This window comes from Anticarsia gemmatalis, chromosome 25 (assembly GCF_050436995.1).
Source record: "Anticarsia gemmatalis isolate Benzon Research Colony breed Stoneville strain chromosome 25, ilAntGemm2 primary, whole genome shotgun sequence".
Classification (NCBI taxonomy): domain Eukaryota; kingdom Metazoa; phylum Arthropoda; class Insecta; order Lepidoptera; family Erebidae; genus Anticarsia; species Anticarsia gemmatalis.
The window spans coordinates 5,958,751-5,979,209 of record NC_134769.1 but is presented as its reverse complement, the minus strand read 5'-3'; the positions used below and the strand labels follow the sequence as shown (position 1 = coordinate 5,979,209).

At 37.8% G+C, this 20,459-nt stretch overlaps 1 protein-coding gene across 12 annotated transcripts in view; it reads left to right on the top strand.

The window, feature by feature from the left end:
• PMCA (plasma membrane calcium-transporting ATPase 3) overlaps window positions 1-20,459 on the top strand; it is a 169,505-nt gene that overhangs the window by 145,814 nt on the left and 3,232 nt on the right. For 7 of the 12 annotated variants that reach the window (XM_076131213.1, XM_076131214.1, XM_076131212.1 and 4 more), the window contains 12 exons: window positions 76-318; window positions 1,187-1,425; window positions 1,798-1,960; window positions 2,243-2,344; window positions 2,722-2,901; window positions 3,432-3,626; window positions 4,097-4,303; window positions 4,751-4,949; window positions 5,568-5,779; window positions 6,221-6,372; window positions 7,287-7,413; window positions 19,351-19,419. In XM_076131213.1, the coding sequence (XP_075987328.1) occupies window positions 76-318; window positions 1,187-1,425; window positions 1,798-1,960; window positions 2,243-2,344; window positions 2,722-2,901; window positions 3,432-3,626; window positions 4,097-4,303; window positions 4,751-4,949; window positions 5,568-5,779; window positions 6,221-6,372; window positions 7,287-7,413; window positions 19,351-19,419 (2,088 nt within the window). Of the gene's footprint in view, window positions 1-75; window positions 319-1,186; window positions 1,426-1,797; window positions 1,961-2,242; window positions 2,345-2,721; window positions 2,902-3,431; window positions 3,627-4,096; window positions 4,304-4,750; window positions 4,950-5,567; window positions 5,780-6,220; window positions 6,373-7,286; window positions 7,414-12,211; window positions 12,344-13,044; window positions 15,558-16,144; window positions 16,382-19,350; window positions 19,420-20,459 lie in introns of those variants that run through there. The other 5 variants (XM_076131221.1, XM_076131219.1, XM_076131222.1 and 2 more) reach the window with 4 other exon arrangements.

The following is a 20,459-nucleotide window of genomic DNA, read 5'->3' as shown; positions in this document are numbered from 1 at the left end:
AATTTAATTCTTAACGACATATACCTGCAATACAACTTCAATAAAACAACCATCTAATTTACAATTCTCTTTCAGAAAATGATGAAAGACAACAACTTGGTCCGTCACTTGGACGCGTGCGAGACCATGGGCAACGCCACCGCCATCTGCTCGGACAAGACGGGCACGCTCACCACCAACCGCATGACGGTGGTGCAGTCCTACATCTGCGAGAAGCTGTGCAAGGTCACGCCCAACTACCGCGATATACCGCAGGACGTCGCCGAGACCATGGTCGAGGGTATCTCCGTCAACAGTGCTTTCACATCTAGGATTATGGTGAGTTTACATATTAAAAAAAAAAACCGTGTTGTAAATCTATGCAAAATTTGAAAATTTGTTCATTGTTTTAGCTATGAAAGCATAACTTTCGCATTGGCTCGAGAAGATTGAAATTATTTCATCTTTTGCGTCTAAAATTTTTTTGGTTGTTAGTCGTGAGATACAGATATATTTTTTACTAGCTGACCCGCGCAACTTCGCTTGCGTCACATAAGAGAGAATGGGTCAGAATTTTCCATGTTTTTGTAACACTTTTTACTGTTAGGTACTCTGCTCCTATTGGTCGTAGCGTGATAAAATATGCTTTTTTTTTCACGAAAAATATTCTCAAAATTATTTATATCTCTTAGTATAACGAAGTCGCGCTAAGGCATATCCGCCATTAAAACAGTTGCCATGGCAACGGAATTTTGTTAATTCAATGTCATTAAAATATTGATATTTCGCGACTTCGTTGAATTTTCTGAATTTTCCCGGGAAATGCGTCATTTTCCCGGGGTAAAAAGTAGCCTATGTCCTTTCTCGGGTATCAAAATATCTCCATGCCAAATTTCATGCAAATTGGTTCAGTAGTTTAGACGTGATTGAGTAGCAGACAGACAGACAGACAGACAGACAGAGTTACTTTCGCATTTATAATATTAGTATGGATTGTTGTAGGGCCAATGTTGTTACTTATGGTTATAATTAGTTGACTGTCTGAACACTCACAGTTTACCTAAAAATACCTTAAAAAAAATCTAAATGTTTTTGTGTCAAATAAGTACTTAATTGTCTTCTATACGTGTCTATTACTATTGATAGCATATCAGTACAGAGCCACTTTAAATTAGTCCATCCAATAACATAAATATTCCCCCCACAGCCGTCTCAAGACCCGACCGGGCCGCCCATGCAGGTGGGCAACAAGACGGAGTGCGCGCTGCTCGGGTTCGTGGTGGCGCTGGGCCAGAGCTACGACCACGTGCGGGAGAAGCACCCCGAGGAGTCGTTCACGCGCGTCTACACCTTCAACTCCGTGCGCAAGAGCATGTCCACCGTCATCCCCTACAAGGGCGGCTACCGCCTCTACACCAAGGGGGCTTCCGAAATTGTTTTGAAGAAGTAAGTTTCATTTACTATTTTGATAATGAAATTTCAGTATTACTGAGAAAAAATGCCTGGTTAAGTGAAAAAGTAATTCCTAAATCATAGGGCTCTTTTTCGGCTTGAGACGCTTTGATAAAGTAAAAAGAAAAATAAAATAATTCAAAATTAACTAGAAAGGTAATCGTGGAGAATACTTTTGCCTATCATCAGCCAGGCTATTGACTTATAACTTAGTTTAACGATTGTTATCTTACTGAAACCGTCATTTTCGATTATTCTTTATGAAGGAAAAGGCTAATTTCAATCACTACCACGGCCTTTCACGTAAAGACTATTCTTCGCAAAAAATAAAGTGACTTTTCTAACCAATTTTTGCCTTCCCAACAGATGTGCATTCATCTACGGACACGAAGGTCGCTTGGAGAAGTTCACGCGCGACATGCAAGAGCGCTTGGTACGACAGGTCATCGAACCTATGGCCTGCGACGGGCTTAGGACCATCTCCGTCGCCTACAGGGACTTTGTGCCCGGCAAGGCTGAGATCAACCAGGTAAGAACAACGTATAAGATGCTAAACTGCTGAAAAATATGGCTGAAAAATGTGATGAAGTGCATTTCTATAAAGGAATAACTGTCTCGCTTTTCGTACTTTCTACAATAAGTCACTTTTGTGACAATCATAACTATAATTTTCGAACAAATATATTCAATTGATATGTTTAAAATACATATATTGTCGTTTCATTATAATAATTACTCATTTCCTCTATTTTACATCACTTTAGAACTTAGTAGTAAATGTTATGCTAATGTATAATTTTGTATTGTCCAGGTGCATATAGACCAGGAACCGAATTGGGAAGACGAGGATAACATCGTGAACAACTTGACCTGCCTCTGCGTTGTCGGCATTGAAGATCCTGTCAGACCAGAAGTAAGTACAAACCTAATATAATATTATATATTCTAGAATACCACTAAATTTACCCTTGTTTTGTAACTTGTATTCATCAATATTTCTTCTATGACATTTTATCGTACGTATACGTGCATGTTCGTACGTATACGCTCAGATGTTTTTTAAACACTTAAATAACAAATATTGTTTAAATATACACTCCTAAATAGTAATTTGAACATGGATATTTGCGCTGAAATCAATTTGAATTATTAGATAGACACACTTTTTTTGTATTTTTCTTCATTATCACCACTTTTATTTCTGTATACCTATTTTTTTATGTCAGAAACCTTTATACCCACTTAAATATATCACTATCATATACTAAAGTCTTTTTATTTGTTTGCTAGGTACCAGAAGCGATCAGGAAGTGCCAGAAGGCGGGCATCACGGTGCGCATGGTGACGGGCGACAACGTGAACACGGCGCGCTCCATCGCGGTCAAGTGCGGCATCCTCAAGCCCACCGACGACTTCCTCATACTGGAGGGCAAGGAGTTCAATAGCCGGATCCGGGATGCTAATGGCGAGGTAAACAAACTACCTTCATTTCAATAACTGCGTAATTTCCGTAATGGTTTACTAAAGGGTATTTGAGTGTTAGACAAACCAGCTGCTCTCTTTATGAAATGTCTAAAATTGCCTTTCTTTTGTATGGAAATACTTGCATGTGATATGATAGGCTAGTTTTATATTTGATGCCCAAATTGTGTTCGATATGTTGTTCCTGTCTGTAATATGGTATTTCAACTTGTAAGAAATTTAACAAAGCTCGTATTGGTCTACCATCTCATATGATCATAAAAAGCTTGATCACCAAAATGATCATAAAAAGTATACTTCTGCATTACTCCTAGGCTAATTCATTGTAAGTACTAAATATTAATTAAACGACATTTTTCTGAAAACAAAACCAGTCCGGGAAAATTCCCGTGTTATTTTAATTTCATTATATTTATATCGCCATGATTGCTTCCAATATCGTCTAAATTCAGTTTTATTTATACCACCTCGATTGTGACAATACTATATTTATTCTAACGTTATATTTCTGTGTACAGGTACAACAGCACCTAATAGACAAGGTGTGGCCGAAGCTGCGCGTGCTGGCGCGCTCGTCGCCCACGGACAAGTACACGCTGGTGAAGGGCATGATCGAGTCCAAGGCCTTCGACACGCGCGAGGTGGTGGCCGTCACCGGCGACGGAACTAACGATGGACCGGCGCTTAAGAAGGCTGATGTCGGATTTGCTATGGTGAGTACTTTGCAGTCCTACTGCTGGGAGAGACTTATAGTCCCTCGCCGACTCTCTCCCTCCCTCTGAGAAAAACGCTGGGATTTGAGTCCAAAAGAAGAATACATTAGGATACATCATACAATACATCGTCTATCATTATGATAAGGACTATAACTTGTCATACTTGTAAGGTTTAGCTAAGATTAAGGTCCCTCAAAAATATGGTGATCTTTTAATTTAAATTAGAATTTCTGATTTTGTCTTTAAATACATTTAACATTTTGTTACGGCCAGATATTATTTTTAATCTGTAATCTTTCTTAAGTCTTTGTTATTCTATGTCATGGTGTGTTACCCATTCAATCCTCTTAACACAAAATATCCATCGATTACAAACATCTATACCTTTTACTTTCACTATCAGGATCAATTGTATAACACGGCTAATACTTTATAAAACATATTTAACACCAAATTTACTTCACCAGGGTATCGCGGGTACGGACGTGGCGAAGGAAGCGTCGGACATCATCCTGACGGACGACAACTTCTCGTCGATAGTGAAGGCGGTGATGTGGGGCCGCAACGTGTACGACTCCATCGCCAAGTTCCTGCAGTTCCAGCTCACCGTCAACGTGGTGGCCGTCATCGTGGCCTTCATCGGCGCCTGCGCGATACAGGACAGTCCTCTTAAGGTAACCACACCAAATGTGACGGTTTTTATATTCAATTTACCTTCAAAAAAGAAATAAAATCCTTTATATTTCTCTCTCCGGTAATCGCCCGACACACCATAATAAAATGCGAGTGTTTTAAGATATAAAAAAAAAAATCCTATATTTACTTCTCTCTCTTCAGTTAGGAATGGTTTGTGTACTTATAAAAATGGAAACTGAATTGATACTGTGCTAAATGATTTTTGGATAAACTCTTCTTACTTAATTTTTTATTTTAATTACAATTTGGTCTACGTATTTATTACTAGGCACTTTTCTATCGAAAATTATTTTACAGTCATCTGTATTAAATCTTCAATTACAATGTTTTTCATGGACTTCAGCGGACATAGCATTTTTAAATTTAGAAGTCGTTTGTTGAACGTATGTGTGTGACACTAATACAATTGTTTTGTGTGTGTATAGGCAGTACAAATGTTATGGGTGAACCTGATCATGGACACGCTGGCGTCGCTGGCGCTGGCCACGGAGATGCCGACACCAGACCTCCTGCAGCGCAAGCCCTACGGCCGCACCAAGCCGCTCATCTCCCGCACCATGATGAAGAACATCCTCGGACAGGCTATCTATCAACTAGTTGTTATTTTCTCACTGCTCTTTGCCGGTATGTCCCTTACCTTTATATTACTACAAAGCATAACACAACATGCAATGTTAGTCATTTTATCTGCCAAAGCAAATTGTTTTGTGTATAAAATATGTTTTCAGGAATATCATAGAGCTTGTATTCGTTTGCAGAATATACGTATAAGCCTGTATACGTATGCGCTTATACGTTTCATATAGAATATGCACGAAGAAACAATATAGAGTAGAGAAAAAATATTTTCAGGATGGATTTATGAAGAAATATGATGTTTCCATCAGGAATACCACTTGATCTATAGACAGGCAGCATCCAAGTATCGTTTATTCAAACCAATAATTTATCTACAAGCAAGAACCATCTATAATACTAGCTGACTCTTGCAACTTCGCTTGCGTCTCATAAGATAATCGGTCAAAATGATCCCCGTTTTTGTAAAAAAAAATCACTGGTACTCTGCTCCTATTCGTCGTAGCGTGATGATATATAGCCTATAGCCTTCCTCGATAAATGGGCTATCTAACAGTGAAATAATTTTATAAATCGGACCAGTAGTTCCTGAGATTAGCGCGTTTAAACAAACAAACTCTTCTTTTTAATATTAGTATAGATTACAATATTGATGGCGGTTTCTAGGTGACAAATTGTTAAACATCCCGTCGGGTCGCGGGCAGCAGCTGGTGGCGGAGCCGTCGCAGCACTTCACCATCATCTTCAATACGTTCGTGATGATGACGCTGTTCAACGAGATCAACGCGCGCAAGATACACGGACAGAGGAACGTGTTCCAGGGACTCTTCACCAACCCTATATTCTATTCTATATGGATCGGGACTGCACTCTCACAGGTAAATATAACATATGTTTACATACATACATATCGGTCGATAGATTATATCCTTCCTATTTGCTTTACTTGGGTCAAAGTGACACAAGAAAACGTACCGAAACTTGTATATTGACAACTTTTTTATTAGCGGTACAGGGATACAACTCCTTATGAAGTGATGAATGGGCATTGGATTGATCTAAGGCACATTGTCCATTGCCTAAGACTTCAAAATCTTTTTAGATGGCCAGAAAATATTCATTTTTGCCTTTTCTCCCTCTTTTCCCACATTGACAGAACAAACAGCCCGCGTTTATTTGTACCCTGAGCATAAACATGCCTGCAATCGTATGAAAAACAATAAGTTTACTATTATAAATTCTTACTAAAAGCGCCTTTACCACACATTTTACTGCGGATTATTCCTCTTACTAACTAAGGCCGCGACACGATATTCCAGGTGGTAATAATCCAGTTCGGCGGCATGGCGTTCAGCACGGCGGGACTATCGATAGACCAGTGGCTGTGGTGCTTGTTGTTCGGCGCCGGCACCCTCGTGTGGGGCCAGCTCGTCACCACCGTGCCCACTAGGAAAATACCTAAGAGATTGTCGTGAGTACACACTATATGCATTTCAGTACTATGACGTATAAGAAGAATGCGTACGCGTTTTTGTACGCAAAATTATGGTAGTGTGTAATTTTTTTTTATATATTTTTGGATCTTGTTGGTTAGGTGTATACTTAGAATTTGAGTGTTTCTCGAGCACTAAATTCTTTCTATTAGTAACTAGTAGGGATGATGTCCCGAGCTCTGATCCCGAGGCAAAATAATATGAGAATATTTTCCTTAGGATTTGCATAGTATTGGAAATCTAATTCGATCTTCCGTTGACGTGATTTTGTACTTAGTCCGTTTAAAAGGAATATAGTCCACAACAACACAGTTTTAAAAGCTAGTTTTATCTCTCCAGAGATACACCAATACGGGAAAACGGTGAAGTAACAACGAATGAGATTGACGAGAAATCGATTTATGAAATTAAAATATCAGAATCGAAAGATGACATTAAAGTAACTGAAAAACCAATGAGATTGAACTCGCTAACTATTGTCAAGTATATTACCATAATGTGAGTCTCCATCGTCTAAATTAATTAGTTTGGCGTAACTTGTTTGATGGTAGGTTATAGTTAGTCGATTGTATTTAGTATCTTTTTTTATGGTACTAATGTTAAGGATTAATATCCTAGACAATCTTAGTTATGAGTTTTTAGTAAACTAAGTTATCGATCGGTAACTGTACGATAATTCCACTGTAAGATTAATTTTTCAAATATGACTCTCCTTTAACAGATATTTATTCCGATTTGATAATAGCTTTAAAACTGCTGTGATTTTGATTCTACATAGAATGAGTGTTAAATATTTCTGAAACGTAATTCTTCTTGCCACAATTTAGCACTAATTTCTATCGTCAAAAAGCTATTTCACAGTAGCACATAACTAAATCGGTTTCGCCACCAGATGGGGCCGAGGTCAGCCCGACCCCGAGACGATCCAACCCGGGCCGGACTACGACGCGGACCTGGACAAGAAGCCGCGCGCCGGACAAATCCTCTGGATCCGTGGTCTGACGCGCTTGCAGACGCAGGTACGAACATACAAACACACGACGGGAAACGGGCATGAGGGTATACGGTGGGGTTTTATATATGGATGATTTGCACTTTGATAAATAAGAACTTTCGATATAAACAACGTTTAAAAGTAAGAAATTCCGCGTTGTAAAAATGTGACTTTTGGTGAAAGTTTAAGGTTCGCGTTTTATATATGTTTCCTTGTTTTGAAAGACTGATGGTGCCTTTTTTGTTGTTAAGAATCTCAAAGTAAAAGACTGATAAAAGTAAATTATTAAAGTAAAATTAAGTAAAATGCGGTTCGCGTTATTTGTCTATATTCACAATTGCTACTACAGTCACTTATAAAGAAAATTGTACACCTTTTTAAAATGGTGCATGTTTTTTTGTAAGCGACTGTATGTAACCTTTTCAGGCGATAAAATTGTCGTTGTTTCGTTCTTATTGGTATGTTAAGAGGGAGACAACGCGTTAATTTTGTTTCTTGAATTGTCTAGTAATTATGAATCGGACAATTTATTATAGATCTGTTATTTATTATTAAGAAATGCAAAGTACAATTCATCCATCGAGCATATTCGTTGAACAAAACTCTTCGGCTTCCCGGAAGCCGATGAATTTTGTTGGGGCTTAAATAATTTCAATTAAAAATATTTAATTTTTATTTGAAATTATTAAATTATCAGGGGTACTATGGATATGTGGGTTCAATGTTGGGGCAAATACACATCATTTTGATTATTTGAAATATTTCAAGTTTATTCATACCTGAATTAATTTTCGGGTGTAAATAAATTTGTGTAACTGCAAATAATAGTATCAATTTTCATTATGTAAATGATATAGTATTTTTAGATAATATTGTGATATTAGCTAAAAATATTTGTATTTAATAATATTTTTTTACTTTGCGACTATTATTTGCAGTTATTTTTTGACTACTGGCGGCTTTACAAAAATTAACTATTGATCTCAATATTTTTTACAATTAGTTTGATTATATTGCCAATTATTTTAAAAAGCTGCCAGTAATTATCCATGGGTGACCATCATGTCAATTCGGCAGTGATTTAAAGACTGAAAATTTACAAAAAACACATGATGAAATTCCATGAAGTTATTATAAAATTTATATAATTTACTTCACGTATTTACTAATCGTCCAATTAGTAAACACGTGACAGTACCAAATTGCAAAAGTACCAAAATTACAAAAAAAGAAAATAATAAACTAAAAAATAAAACAATACAATATCTAGGAGTGGCAGTATTTCATGTTCGAGCTTACAAAAGAGGGATAAGTTTTGAGTTTACAGCTATTATACAAACAAATATATATACAGCAATGTGAACAGGTCAACACTGCGATACCTTGGGCATCCTAACGCTAAGTCTACGATATAATTGTCCTTATTATATATACTTTTACTATTTTTGCATACAAACGAATATAACCACCATTTTTCAATTATATGCATCCATATTATAGAATATAATCGTCATAGATACTATAGAGATTACGCTGATTCATTTTTATATTACACATTTTTGATTTGTTCGTACAGTAAGCCGGATTATTCACAGTACGAGTCGAAACAAATAAAAATATATCTATATATTTTTATCAAATAAAATAATATAATACACAATAAATATTTCTCCGCAATAAATTCGTATTTCAAAATAACTATACGTTATATTTATTATTTTGTTATTATTTCATTTATTTTATTTTCATTTTCTATTTATTTTTCTTTACGTCTCGTATATTTCGTTTCATTCTCCTATACTTCTGTTCTTTTTCGAGACATTTATTTTTATACCTACACAGAGAAACACTTTACAAAAGTAATAAAATGTAGTTTACGCTATTATTATTTTTGGCCCATATTAACGTAGATATATTAACACCTTGTTCGGTCGCTAATTTACTAAATTTATAAAAAATATTTTATAATAATATAATTCTAATGAGAAAGATTGGCAACCGAACAACACTGAACTTTAGATTTTTATTTATCCAACAAATCTATTTTTCATTTGACTTCTCTAGTACCTGGTTTCATGACATCTATGTATTTGTTATTTACTAATCTTTATCTATATGTAGTATTATTATTTATGACGTAGACTTGTTCCCGCTGCGCCCGCATCTCTGAATCCCTATTTGTCATGAGACCGGGGCAGTCCCGTTAGTGTCACTAGTTAGCCGCGTGTTCCGCCATGCATGTACCGCAGTACGATACAGTCTGACGCTTCCCCTTTATTTTTACTTTACAACTACTTTAATACCTGAGTTGACTGTCCGCCCTCCCACTACCTATTGGCATGCTCTTTGTAGGCTGTGACAATGTTACTTATCCCTCGTAATTACCTTCAAACAGTTACTATGACTACCCCGATAGTATATCAGTATTATTACTACTCAACATAAACCACATCGCGGTATGAATATGACTATCTCTGTCTCTCTATCTATCTTTTATTTAACTCTTAGTCATACTGACTGTTTGATTTATTTTTTACTATTTTTGTTTTATTTTTGTCTGTTTTTTATTTTGTTATTTTTAAGAATAGTATTTTTGCTTGTGAAACGCCAACCCGATACATCCTCGCTACTGATCCAAAGCAACCCAGCTCTGTATATGATCGCCGTATCGAAAGATCCTGACATTGACAGGCACGCACGGCGCACCACTAACTTGCGATACCGATATCAGAATGCAGTAACATGACTTGTTTTACGAATAATTTATCCACTTTCATATATTATTTGAGTATTATTTTTGTACCGAGTTGTGTTCAGTTACTGCTGTTGAGATGGACGTTCATTATCTGAGTGTGGAGTGGATTTTTCTTGAGAGATAAATAAGTAAATACACGTAGCGAGAGCATGCCGTGTGAGCTCGCATACTAACCCTAAAGTTTAACTGTCGGTCGATACCTCTCTCTCTTTCCTTTGCCGTTGTGTTGTTGTCAGTGTTTTTATGTTTTTTGTTTTGTTCTTTTTGTGTTTTTGTTTTGTTTTGTATTTTTATTTGTTGTGAATGTTGTCCCCCTAGTGGCGTGTAATGTCGGGGTGTGTTGTCAGTCAGGTGGGTACAAGCGTCACACTGCGCCACACTGGGCAGCGAGGGCCATCATTTGTAGTTTTGCATTGCCTTGCAGTTGGTCAGTTGCCTTCATTGTGTTATTTTGCGTAAGTCTTGTTAGGCTTGATGTAGTGTCCATATAATTGTAAATGTATATAGCGATGCTCTATAAACGCAGCCACGTCGGTAAGTAAGTATGTATGTAGAGACAAATAACCAGATTTGAAATTCTGTTTCAAAAATAACCAAAAAAAAAGAGTGATGTTGTTCAGCTTTCTAACTTTTTCGACGATCAAAGATTGTGCAAATATCGGAATTGTTTTATTTGATTAGATTGCTACGAAAAATTCAAAATTTGTCAATAGATATTTTCACAATACGATACGATCAAAGTGTACTAAAAAGATCATAAATATGTTCCTCCTTGGCTCCTAAATAGATGTTCTAACAAGAGATTCACGTTAACAATGGCATGGTAGATAAACTTTAGAGTAAGTACCTGGTCACGATATGTGCGGAGTAGCGAGCCACCACCATAGTCGCATATGGAATTTGATACAAAACATAAATAGACTCCAGTATAAACGTTTCTTTATACTTTCCATATATAAATGAGAATCTAAAGCCGTCACTCGGCAGACTTAACTAGGTGTAACGTGTGTAAGGTCTAGTGCACCCTTCGTCCTCATACTCCTCATCCAAGCATCGTAGGTGATGCCCCTGCGTTGTATAGGCGTAGTGTAGTCGGCAGTCGATCTTCAGGGTAGCTAAGGCCTCGATTCGATCCCCCATCTTTCATTTTTTATTTTCATTTTTATTTCGTTTTTTGTTATTATTTTCTCTCCTCGGTTGGCACTCTTCCGGGTCATATTCGTATCACGTGACACTGGCCGCTCATGGCCCATACACGCATCAATATACACGATACACATTGTTCCATTTCGTTTTATTTCCTGACTTTTTTTGTTTTAATAAAGGGTCTGTTTTTTCCGTGTTGGCCTGCTTGCGGCTCGGACAGATATGGAACTGTTTTAGTCAATAATTTACTAATAGTATTTTATTAGACTTCATCATCTCACACACTGTTTTCTGTTGACTTACTCTGTGTTTTACAATAAATTATATAATGCAATGTATGTACACAGAATGTTGCACTTTATTTTGAGTTATTATTCATGTTCAGTTAACAGTAGATATTTGGTTCTCTGTTAAAATATACTACTCGGGGCATTCGACCCGAGCTGGACAATCTAATCTTAAATGTGATATATTCCAGGCTAATATAAAACAACTCAAACGAGTGTTTTACTTGTTTGTAACAGGGATGTTACGGAGTTTCGACTCCGATTCTGATTAGTCGGATTTTTCGATTGTTATTTCACCTTAGGTTCCGATTTCGGCTTTGAAACTATAAAACCGGTGATTTTATGGGAGGTCGAACTTTGACAAATAGCTGCACGTGACAGAGATTAATTACTTTCTAATTAAATTTCAAAAGATTCACTGTATAACGATTTAATTCTTCTAATAAAACGTCTCTATTCTATCGATAAAACGACCTCCGTTGCATCCCTGGTTTGTGAGTAAGATAATGTAAGAAAAGCATAATGACTGATGGTTACCTGAAGTCAGTGAACATGAGCGAGTGTGTAGAGATGATGAGGTGTGGCGGCGCCACATCTGTCCGGCGCATGTACAGTAGGGTTGCGTACGCACGTAGGACGGTGTCGAATGGGGCGTGGAGCCGCGCGTCGTTGAGAGATGTTGTTGGCAGCCCCGGCCCGTGCTCGAGACCGAGGTGTAGTGGCGGCCGCGGCGCCTCGCGCGGCAGGCTCAGCGACGGACGCTAACGGTACCGCACCCCCTAGCGCGTAGTGACCCACCCTCCCTCCACACGCCCCCACGCCCCCTCCCCCGACACCCGACACCCACACCACACGCCGCGCGGCGACACTCGACACGCGCCACCCCTCACCCCCGTGACCGCTCCTTCGTTCGCTACATACGTTTTTGTTTTCTTCTCCTTTATGTTCTGTTTCTTTGGCCGGGTGATTTTGAAACCGCCGTAGTTTTATTTTCCGTTGACATTTTTGAACGCATCACGAGTGGAGTGTCGTCTTGCCGGCAGCATTTCAATAGTTCTGTTTTCTCGTCTGTTTGCATCCACCCACTTCTTCGGCCGTAGAGCTCGCCCCCTCTCTCCCGACAAAAGCGAACGACGCGTGCGTGGTTCGCGTTTGCTCGGCTCGCTCCCGGCACCGTCGTCGGCCGACGTCTCGGCACTCGTCCGCGAGCGACGAGCCCCGTCGCATCGACTCACCCACGTCGGCCCCGACCCCGTAGTCCCGCTTTGTGACGTCACTCTCGTCTCGTCCACACTCATCGCCAGCACAGTAGTTGTTCGTCCGCGAAGCAGTTAGTCGCGCGAGCTCGGCGCCAGCACGGAGGCTCGCGTCGCTCTGAATACAGACTCGGAACATCCACCCCACACTCGGTCGGTATCGGGCGCAGTGGCGAGGATAGGCGCAGCGGCACAACGGCTGTCTGTTGCAGCTGCGCGTGGTGCGCGCCTTCAAGTCCACGCTGGAGGACCTGGAGGAGCGGCTGTCGGCGCACTCGGCGGCCGGGCTGCGCTCGCGCCTGCGCGCGGCGCCGCCCGACATCGCCTACATCGACGCCGACGACGTGCCCGCCGCCGCTCGCACTGAGACCACCATATTCTAGCTCCGGCCGCCGCCCGTACTTAACGCCGCAATCTCCGCGTAATCTCACCGCCGCGCCCGCGTCTCGTCTCCGTCTCGACCGCGTTTACGCTTCGTACGTTAATCGACTCTTAATTTTAGAACGTTAAGAATTTTTATTAAGTGTTGAAATTTTTTAGTGCTAGATATAGAGCAATAAACCCAGTAGAGGACGTTAGCGGCCCGACGTTAGGCTCCCACACCGCATCGTGCCTGTCAGCGCCCGCGCTGACGTTCCGTACATATTTGTAACCTGTTGATGTTTCACCATGTTAACGTTTCAATAGAGAATGTTTGGATATTTGAATATTTGAGATATTTGACTAGTTGACGAGCATACGTTAGTGTCGGGACCCCTGTTTCATATACGTAGCTTGTACGACTCTTTCTACCCGACCTTGTATAAATAATATGATGAACACTGCGATTTTAGAGATGAACGTATTTGTACATAAGTTAGAGATCTTCAAAAGTCTTTTTATGAATATCGGAGCAGTGATATTTTGTATAGGTAGCTTATATGAAACGAGATGATGAAACTCCAATTTAAATTGTAATAAACTTTTTAATATCCTTAAACTTCGAACATTTAAGTAAAAAAGAGTAAATATATAAAAAAAAATAACTTTTTAAAGTTTTCAACTTGTCTCTTATTAGCTTTTTGTGTAAGTAGTTTGTTACGAGAAAATATTATTATTATGAGATATTGAGGGTACTGGCAGCTTGTGTGTTTTGTTTCATAGTAAATTTTGGGACCACTTTTAACCCCGTTTCTATATCTTTGAGATCTATAACTAATCTGCCTTTATAAATAAATATATGTTTAAGACGGTTACGTGTCTATAAATCGAATATATTATAAACTAAAATCTTAAGTATACGCCTAAAGTTTAGTATGAATGAGACACTTCACGCTTAACTAAAAAGAAAAAAAATGTGCTCTAACATAAACAGTGTATCTTTGAAAAAAAAAAACTTGGTTTTTGCGAAATGTTACGAGATACTATTTACATTGAAAAAAAATAAAAATTCAAGCAAATTCCATAGCATTTTGATTCGCCATTAGTTATTTTATGGTGGGGCCCGCCGATCTGTAGCCGAATCGCTCTATTTCAGATGTTGACGGTAAGTGTAGGTCTGACTCGCATAGGGAGAGTAACGTTGTAAGTATAGACAACGGTTATATATGTAGGTACACGTTGAAACATTGATTAGAGCATGGAATACGTGGTGTCTGCACTTGGCTGCCCAGCGACTTCGGTTACTCCCAGCGGCTTTATTGAATCATACCGCTTGTACGCGCGACGGGTGAACGCGTCATTTGATGGACCTTACTACTGATCAGTCATGCACACATTTGTATATTAGCTACCGTTATACTTAGTGTATTGTTGTTATAATTATACACGTATATAGATAAAGAACTGTATTTTATATAGTAATATTTCTAGTACTAGCAAAGCCAACGGCTGACCGTTCACCCAGACACGTATCTCCCCTTGATATCAACAGTAGCGTATTATTCAATAAGCTGTAATCACGTACACCAATGAAGGTGAGAACGCGAGCGGCCATCTTGTGACGTCACATCAATAAAATGGCCGCTCAACATAGATTGTAAGTACTGAGCATATAATGGAGTAAATGTATATTTTTTTGGTACAAAATGTTGTTTCTTTGTTTTTAATTATTTTTGCTTCGCATTTACAGTGTGATCATGCTTATGTTACAGTGTTATGCATGTAAACAGATGTCTGTGAGTATTGCACAATTGTATTTTTTTTTTCTTTAATTATTATAAGTAGATGTTTTGTACGGAGTCTCTGATAATATACAATTTATTTTTTTATTGTAACTGTGTTCAATATATTATCAGATTCTCGCGAAAGGTTTTATATCCGAATTTTTCATTTTTATTACTGTAACTGTTCGGCATAGAACAAAATAATGGTTTTTATATACGACCACGATAACTTTACTTACAAAACTTTTAACACTGTAGAATATAAGCTGATAAAATATATACATGAAAAACTAAATAACGCATAAATTATATTCACTTTTACACCAAAATTAGTAAACGTAAGTGATATATTATAAAACTGAAATAAATCAAAACGGCTCTTACATTATTCACTTAATTATTATTTTCATTAACTCGGTTGTGTATGTACTTATGTAATAAGTTGATTTTCGTAATCCTTATTTATTTTTGAGTTTTACTGTAACGTTACGTTTAATTGTTAAATAATACATACTTAACCGGCACTATAAACCACTATAGTAATTAAAAACTCATTATAATAAAAGTATTTATTTGACAAAGTTGATATTTTATTTAGTTCCTGACACTAGCTAGTGAGGCGTGAGGCGTGAGGCTGTCGGCTCGCGCCTCAGTACTGTCACGAGTAGCTCACATACCGGATAATGATTGACTCTGAGTAGCTGTAGACCCACGCGGTATTTCATCTTTATTTATTTATTATTTTGTTTATATATTTAGTATTTGCTACTGGATGCCCTCGAACCCCAGCTAGTGAATGCCCCTACCCTAGTTAACAGTTAGGCACTTACTAACGAAACTGCTTTCTAAATTTTTTCATAGTACCTTCTATAGCTACAACTCTTCACTATCCGTAGTTGTTGGTGTTCTAAAGCCAAATGAGTGTTGTACGACGTACACGTACGCGTACACGTACACGTATACGAGATATGCGGTCGTTTCGTTTGATTTTGGAATGCCATAGGCGATGTCCCACTTGTAATGTTAGTTGTATTGGCGACAAAGCAGTTTGGTTACGTTGCGTGGCGTCGAGTAGCGTCAAGTAGCGTCGAGTAGCTGCGAGTAGCTACACGATACAGCTAGGACGCTCGGTACGCGCCACTGACACGTCCGTGATGTTGTTTTGCAGCAAAAGGCGGACATATTGGCCGGTCGCAGGATATTTGTCAATAATTATTTGGCGGAGCACCGAAGGATCAGCGTGCAATCCGGCGGCAGCTCACTGCCCGCCCTCAGCCCCGTATCGCATCAGAGCGATGAATAAATGCCCCAAACTATAACTAAAACTATATCGACACCAAATATATAAACAAATATAAACTACTGCCATTTAAACGTTTATAACGACTATGATAAACAAACTAATATTCTAAACTTTTTAAATACAGTGACGATTTAATTAAACGTTTTGTCGGATAAAAACATTTTTTGGAATCTCTTAAAAATGTAAATGCAGTAGATAGTTAAGAATTGTTTAATAAAAGTATAAGTAAAATATTAGTCGATTCGCAAAATAAAACTATATTGATTAGATTAATATAATAACTATGGTGCACCATTATTTAGATGGAGTATATTAGAGTTTGAGCAAATTATTTTATGACCGGTATATGAGGATATATTAAAACGTTTCATATAATATTATAACATAATTTCTATCGTGTTACTTCATTTTTCTGTAAATATATAAATCTTTGAACACTACTTTTTCTTGTAATTAAATATTGTCTAAAAATAACTGTTGTGTGTTAAAAATAAAAAAGTATATAATACAAAATAAATTCATGTGCCATTTTTATATATTAAAAGTAATAACGAAATACACCATAATGTGCTACTCAAGTGCTTTTATAAACGTTTTTAATGATAAGATGATATTTAAATTTGCTTGTTTATTTTTTTATTTGTTTTGTTGTGTTATTGGAAGAATGCGATTAGATGTGGATTTCATATTTAGTGTTAGTTATGATGTGTCTTATTTGATAGAGCTCGTTGTGTTTTGTGCTGTGGTTGGCGGGATGTGATCCGACTGTGAGCGCGACTACAAAACACGACTGCTACGCTCATACTCATAGACATTACGTTATAGCAAGACAGTAGAACTGTATGCATATGTGTATGGCACAATATAGTTTTCTTTCTGGATTTGCATGAAACGGACGAAGTTATTATTCAATTCTGTGTTTCCTTTCAACGTTCACGTGTCGTGGTGACGACGTGCACAGCGATGTTAGAGTATATTTGATAAACTATAGCTGTGACGTCATCACCACCTCACGCCTATCTCTCTCTTACACTACACTATCCATTTACTCTCTCTGTCTCTCGTCTTCCATTCTACCTTCATTTATTTTGTTTTGTTTTCTCTCCTCCAAGGTATCTCAAGCAAATTTAATTATCATTCAAATGTTTTGTGGTAAATAAAGTTTAATATGGTTTATATGTTAAGTATATACTACTAAATATTTAATAAAAAACTAACTTTGTGTAATTGATTACTAAATTTTAAATGCACCACATGTAGAGACTTAAGCATTGCCTGCTACGTCAGTGTTAAGACATAGAAGATATAGTATACATAAATATATTAATTATACTTTAAAATATGGATGATTAATCGTGTCTTGGTGTACACCAAAAGTTAGATGTAAAATATAATATTAATAAAAAATACGTTTTTTCAAAAATTTACTAATTACGCTTGTAGTAGACGCGTACACGCCAAATAGTGTTTAAATCACATTAAAACAATAACTTAAAGAAGACCATAGAAAAGCATGATTTCTCGCTATACGTACCATTTAAAACGGTATACACTGGTACTGTTGTTGAATTCGTTATTTATAAAGCTTGTTGTCTCTTAAACTTTAGTAATAAAGTATCTATACTCCAAAGTACCTTTCATTTCACCCGCCACAATGTGGAGAGCTGCAATAACAAGGTAAACTTGCAGTTAATGGGAACATGTTGATGTGTCGATGTTGGTCAAACTGTTTGTTGTGAGCGGCCCTCGACGGCGGCCCGCTGTATGTCGTACGGTCTAGATCGATGTTAGAACGCTTGGCGCTTACACGCTCTCTATAATAATACCGATATGTACCCGTAGCGTATCATATAATGTAACAGTAGCTCAAAAAGCATGCGTCACTGCGTATGTGGCCACCTACTGGCTGTCACGAACCATCCACACGGTACTTGTAAGGTAATTACATTGTAATATGTATACTCGCACTAATTGCGCTTGCGGTTCCAATGTACACTGTATGTACCATATATGCAATGACTGTAAATATAGAATAGCTAAGCTTAAAACGTTAACGCCACGCTAAACAAAATATATGTAAATAGTTAACACATTTAAATAATATATCAAATATATCACGAACCAAGTGTATAGGCATCATTTAGTGTTAGTTTCACGACTGTCATATATGTATGCTTATGTAATATAGTTGTATATATAGCTTGACTAGAATAGAACATCGTATATCGATAGGTAGATATGTATATCTGGTATGTGAGCAACTACGTCGATACAAAGATTATATGTGTGTGCTTCACTAGATATAGTCCGCATGATGACAACTTAACACACGACACAACGTGTACTCGACACAAACACACACATACATACACACAGACACACAAACACACGATACACGATTGATTTGAAACAAACGACCACGGAACCCGCAAATAAAGGACCAATAGGTTAAGTGTTCAATGTTAAATGTTCAAATGTTGTTTTTATTTAGTTAAGTTCTTTTATTTTTATATTTATTTTGGTTCTTATTACTTGCGTTTTTCAAACAATGGATGTAACGGAGCCCTGGATGGAAAATGTATAAACAATAGTTATAAGTGCACAACCCCATGAATGTGCTTCTTAAGGTACCTAATAGGATGTACCCTGCGTCTTATACTTTTGTTTACTGTGTATCTATTTATATATACTTCTTCTATATAACGCTCATCGCTTCGCGAGGCACACTGCTTCGTATAGTCCCCTGATAAACTTCTGTATTTTCCGATATTACACTCTATTTAAAAACATCACTGCTAACGTGTCAGACGCGATTCTGCTCTTTGCTCAATTTTATCAAAATTTCCTAGCAAACAGTGCATTGAAATGTTCAAATTTAATATAGTAAATGTCCTCTAGTTTTGTTGATGTTGTAATACGAGGGTAGAATCGCGTCGGACCCCCAGCACCGCAGTCCTTCTCCGCGCTGCGCGCACGTCCGCGGCGCGCGCCTCTCTTGTGTCGTTATTACCTTTTACTTGATGTTCTCGTTTTTATTTTCTTTTCCATGAATACCCAATTGCACACGGAAGGTGATAGGTGGCGAGTTACAAGAACGATTGATACCCGTCCCCTACAGCAAGACGTCTACTGATCAAGCTGTAAGATTCGAATTTATGAAAGGAGAGCCTGTTTCACTCACTTTATTTGTTTATTTGACTATTTTTATGTTAACATTTTTACGTTTTTTTATATGTTCAAAATGTTTAATACTGTACTCTGTCTATCTATACCTACAACTTATCCGTTCTGTATATGTATCCCACTTGTTCTTGTATGTTGTCGTAGCGTTGACTGTGCACTTCGACACCTCCAGCCGACGGGTGTTCCTAACAGTCCTGCTTGAACACGCGTACCGATTAACTCCTTTATGACGCTTTGTTGCACCTTTTTAACGCTTATTTTTTCGAATCCTTATCACATTTGGTCGACTAGAGTTACACTGAACACTTTATTCATATATATTATAATATATGGTATGTTTAGTACGAAGTGCGAGGTCAGCGCCACCTGCATCACCCGCATCGCCTGCATGCTATCACGTATCATCGCCGCATGACTCCTGACGCATGTGCTGTGTTATACATATACGTACATACTTGTTGGTATCCTTCACACCGGGTCCTTGTTTGTGCAAATGCGGCCTATCACTGTTTTAATATTTCCTGTTTATTGTAACACCAGAATATCTGTGGAATATATCTACTATCTAATCGACTTCAGATTGTTCTCCTGACATAGTTTGAGAACTTGGAAATTATATTAAACAATACAAAGTCTCGAAGTCGATTGATTTGCTGTTGAATGTAAATATGATATGATTGTTTTTAACTATTGATGTTGCTGTTTAACAATGTTAACGATTTGGTGTTTTAAAACTAACAATAATTTCTAACTAAAGATAAGCAATAATTAATTAGTCAGATGATAGGGATAGTCTGAGTAAACTCCAAAGATATTTGAGACTAGTAGCGGTCCCCCGTAAGTTAGATGAAAAGCCTTTGTTATTTTTATTTGGCAACCATACTTCATGGCATCGAAATTTTGTTTTTATTGTTTTGCCTAACATTTTGCACTAGAGGCCGCCGCACACGTGACACAGTGGCGCGTGGCGGCGGCGTCCAGCTCGCGGGCTGGCGAG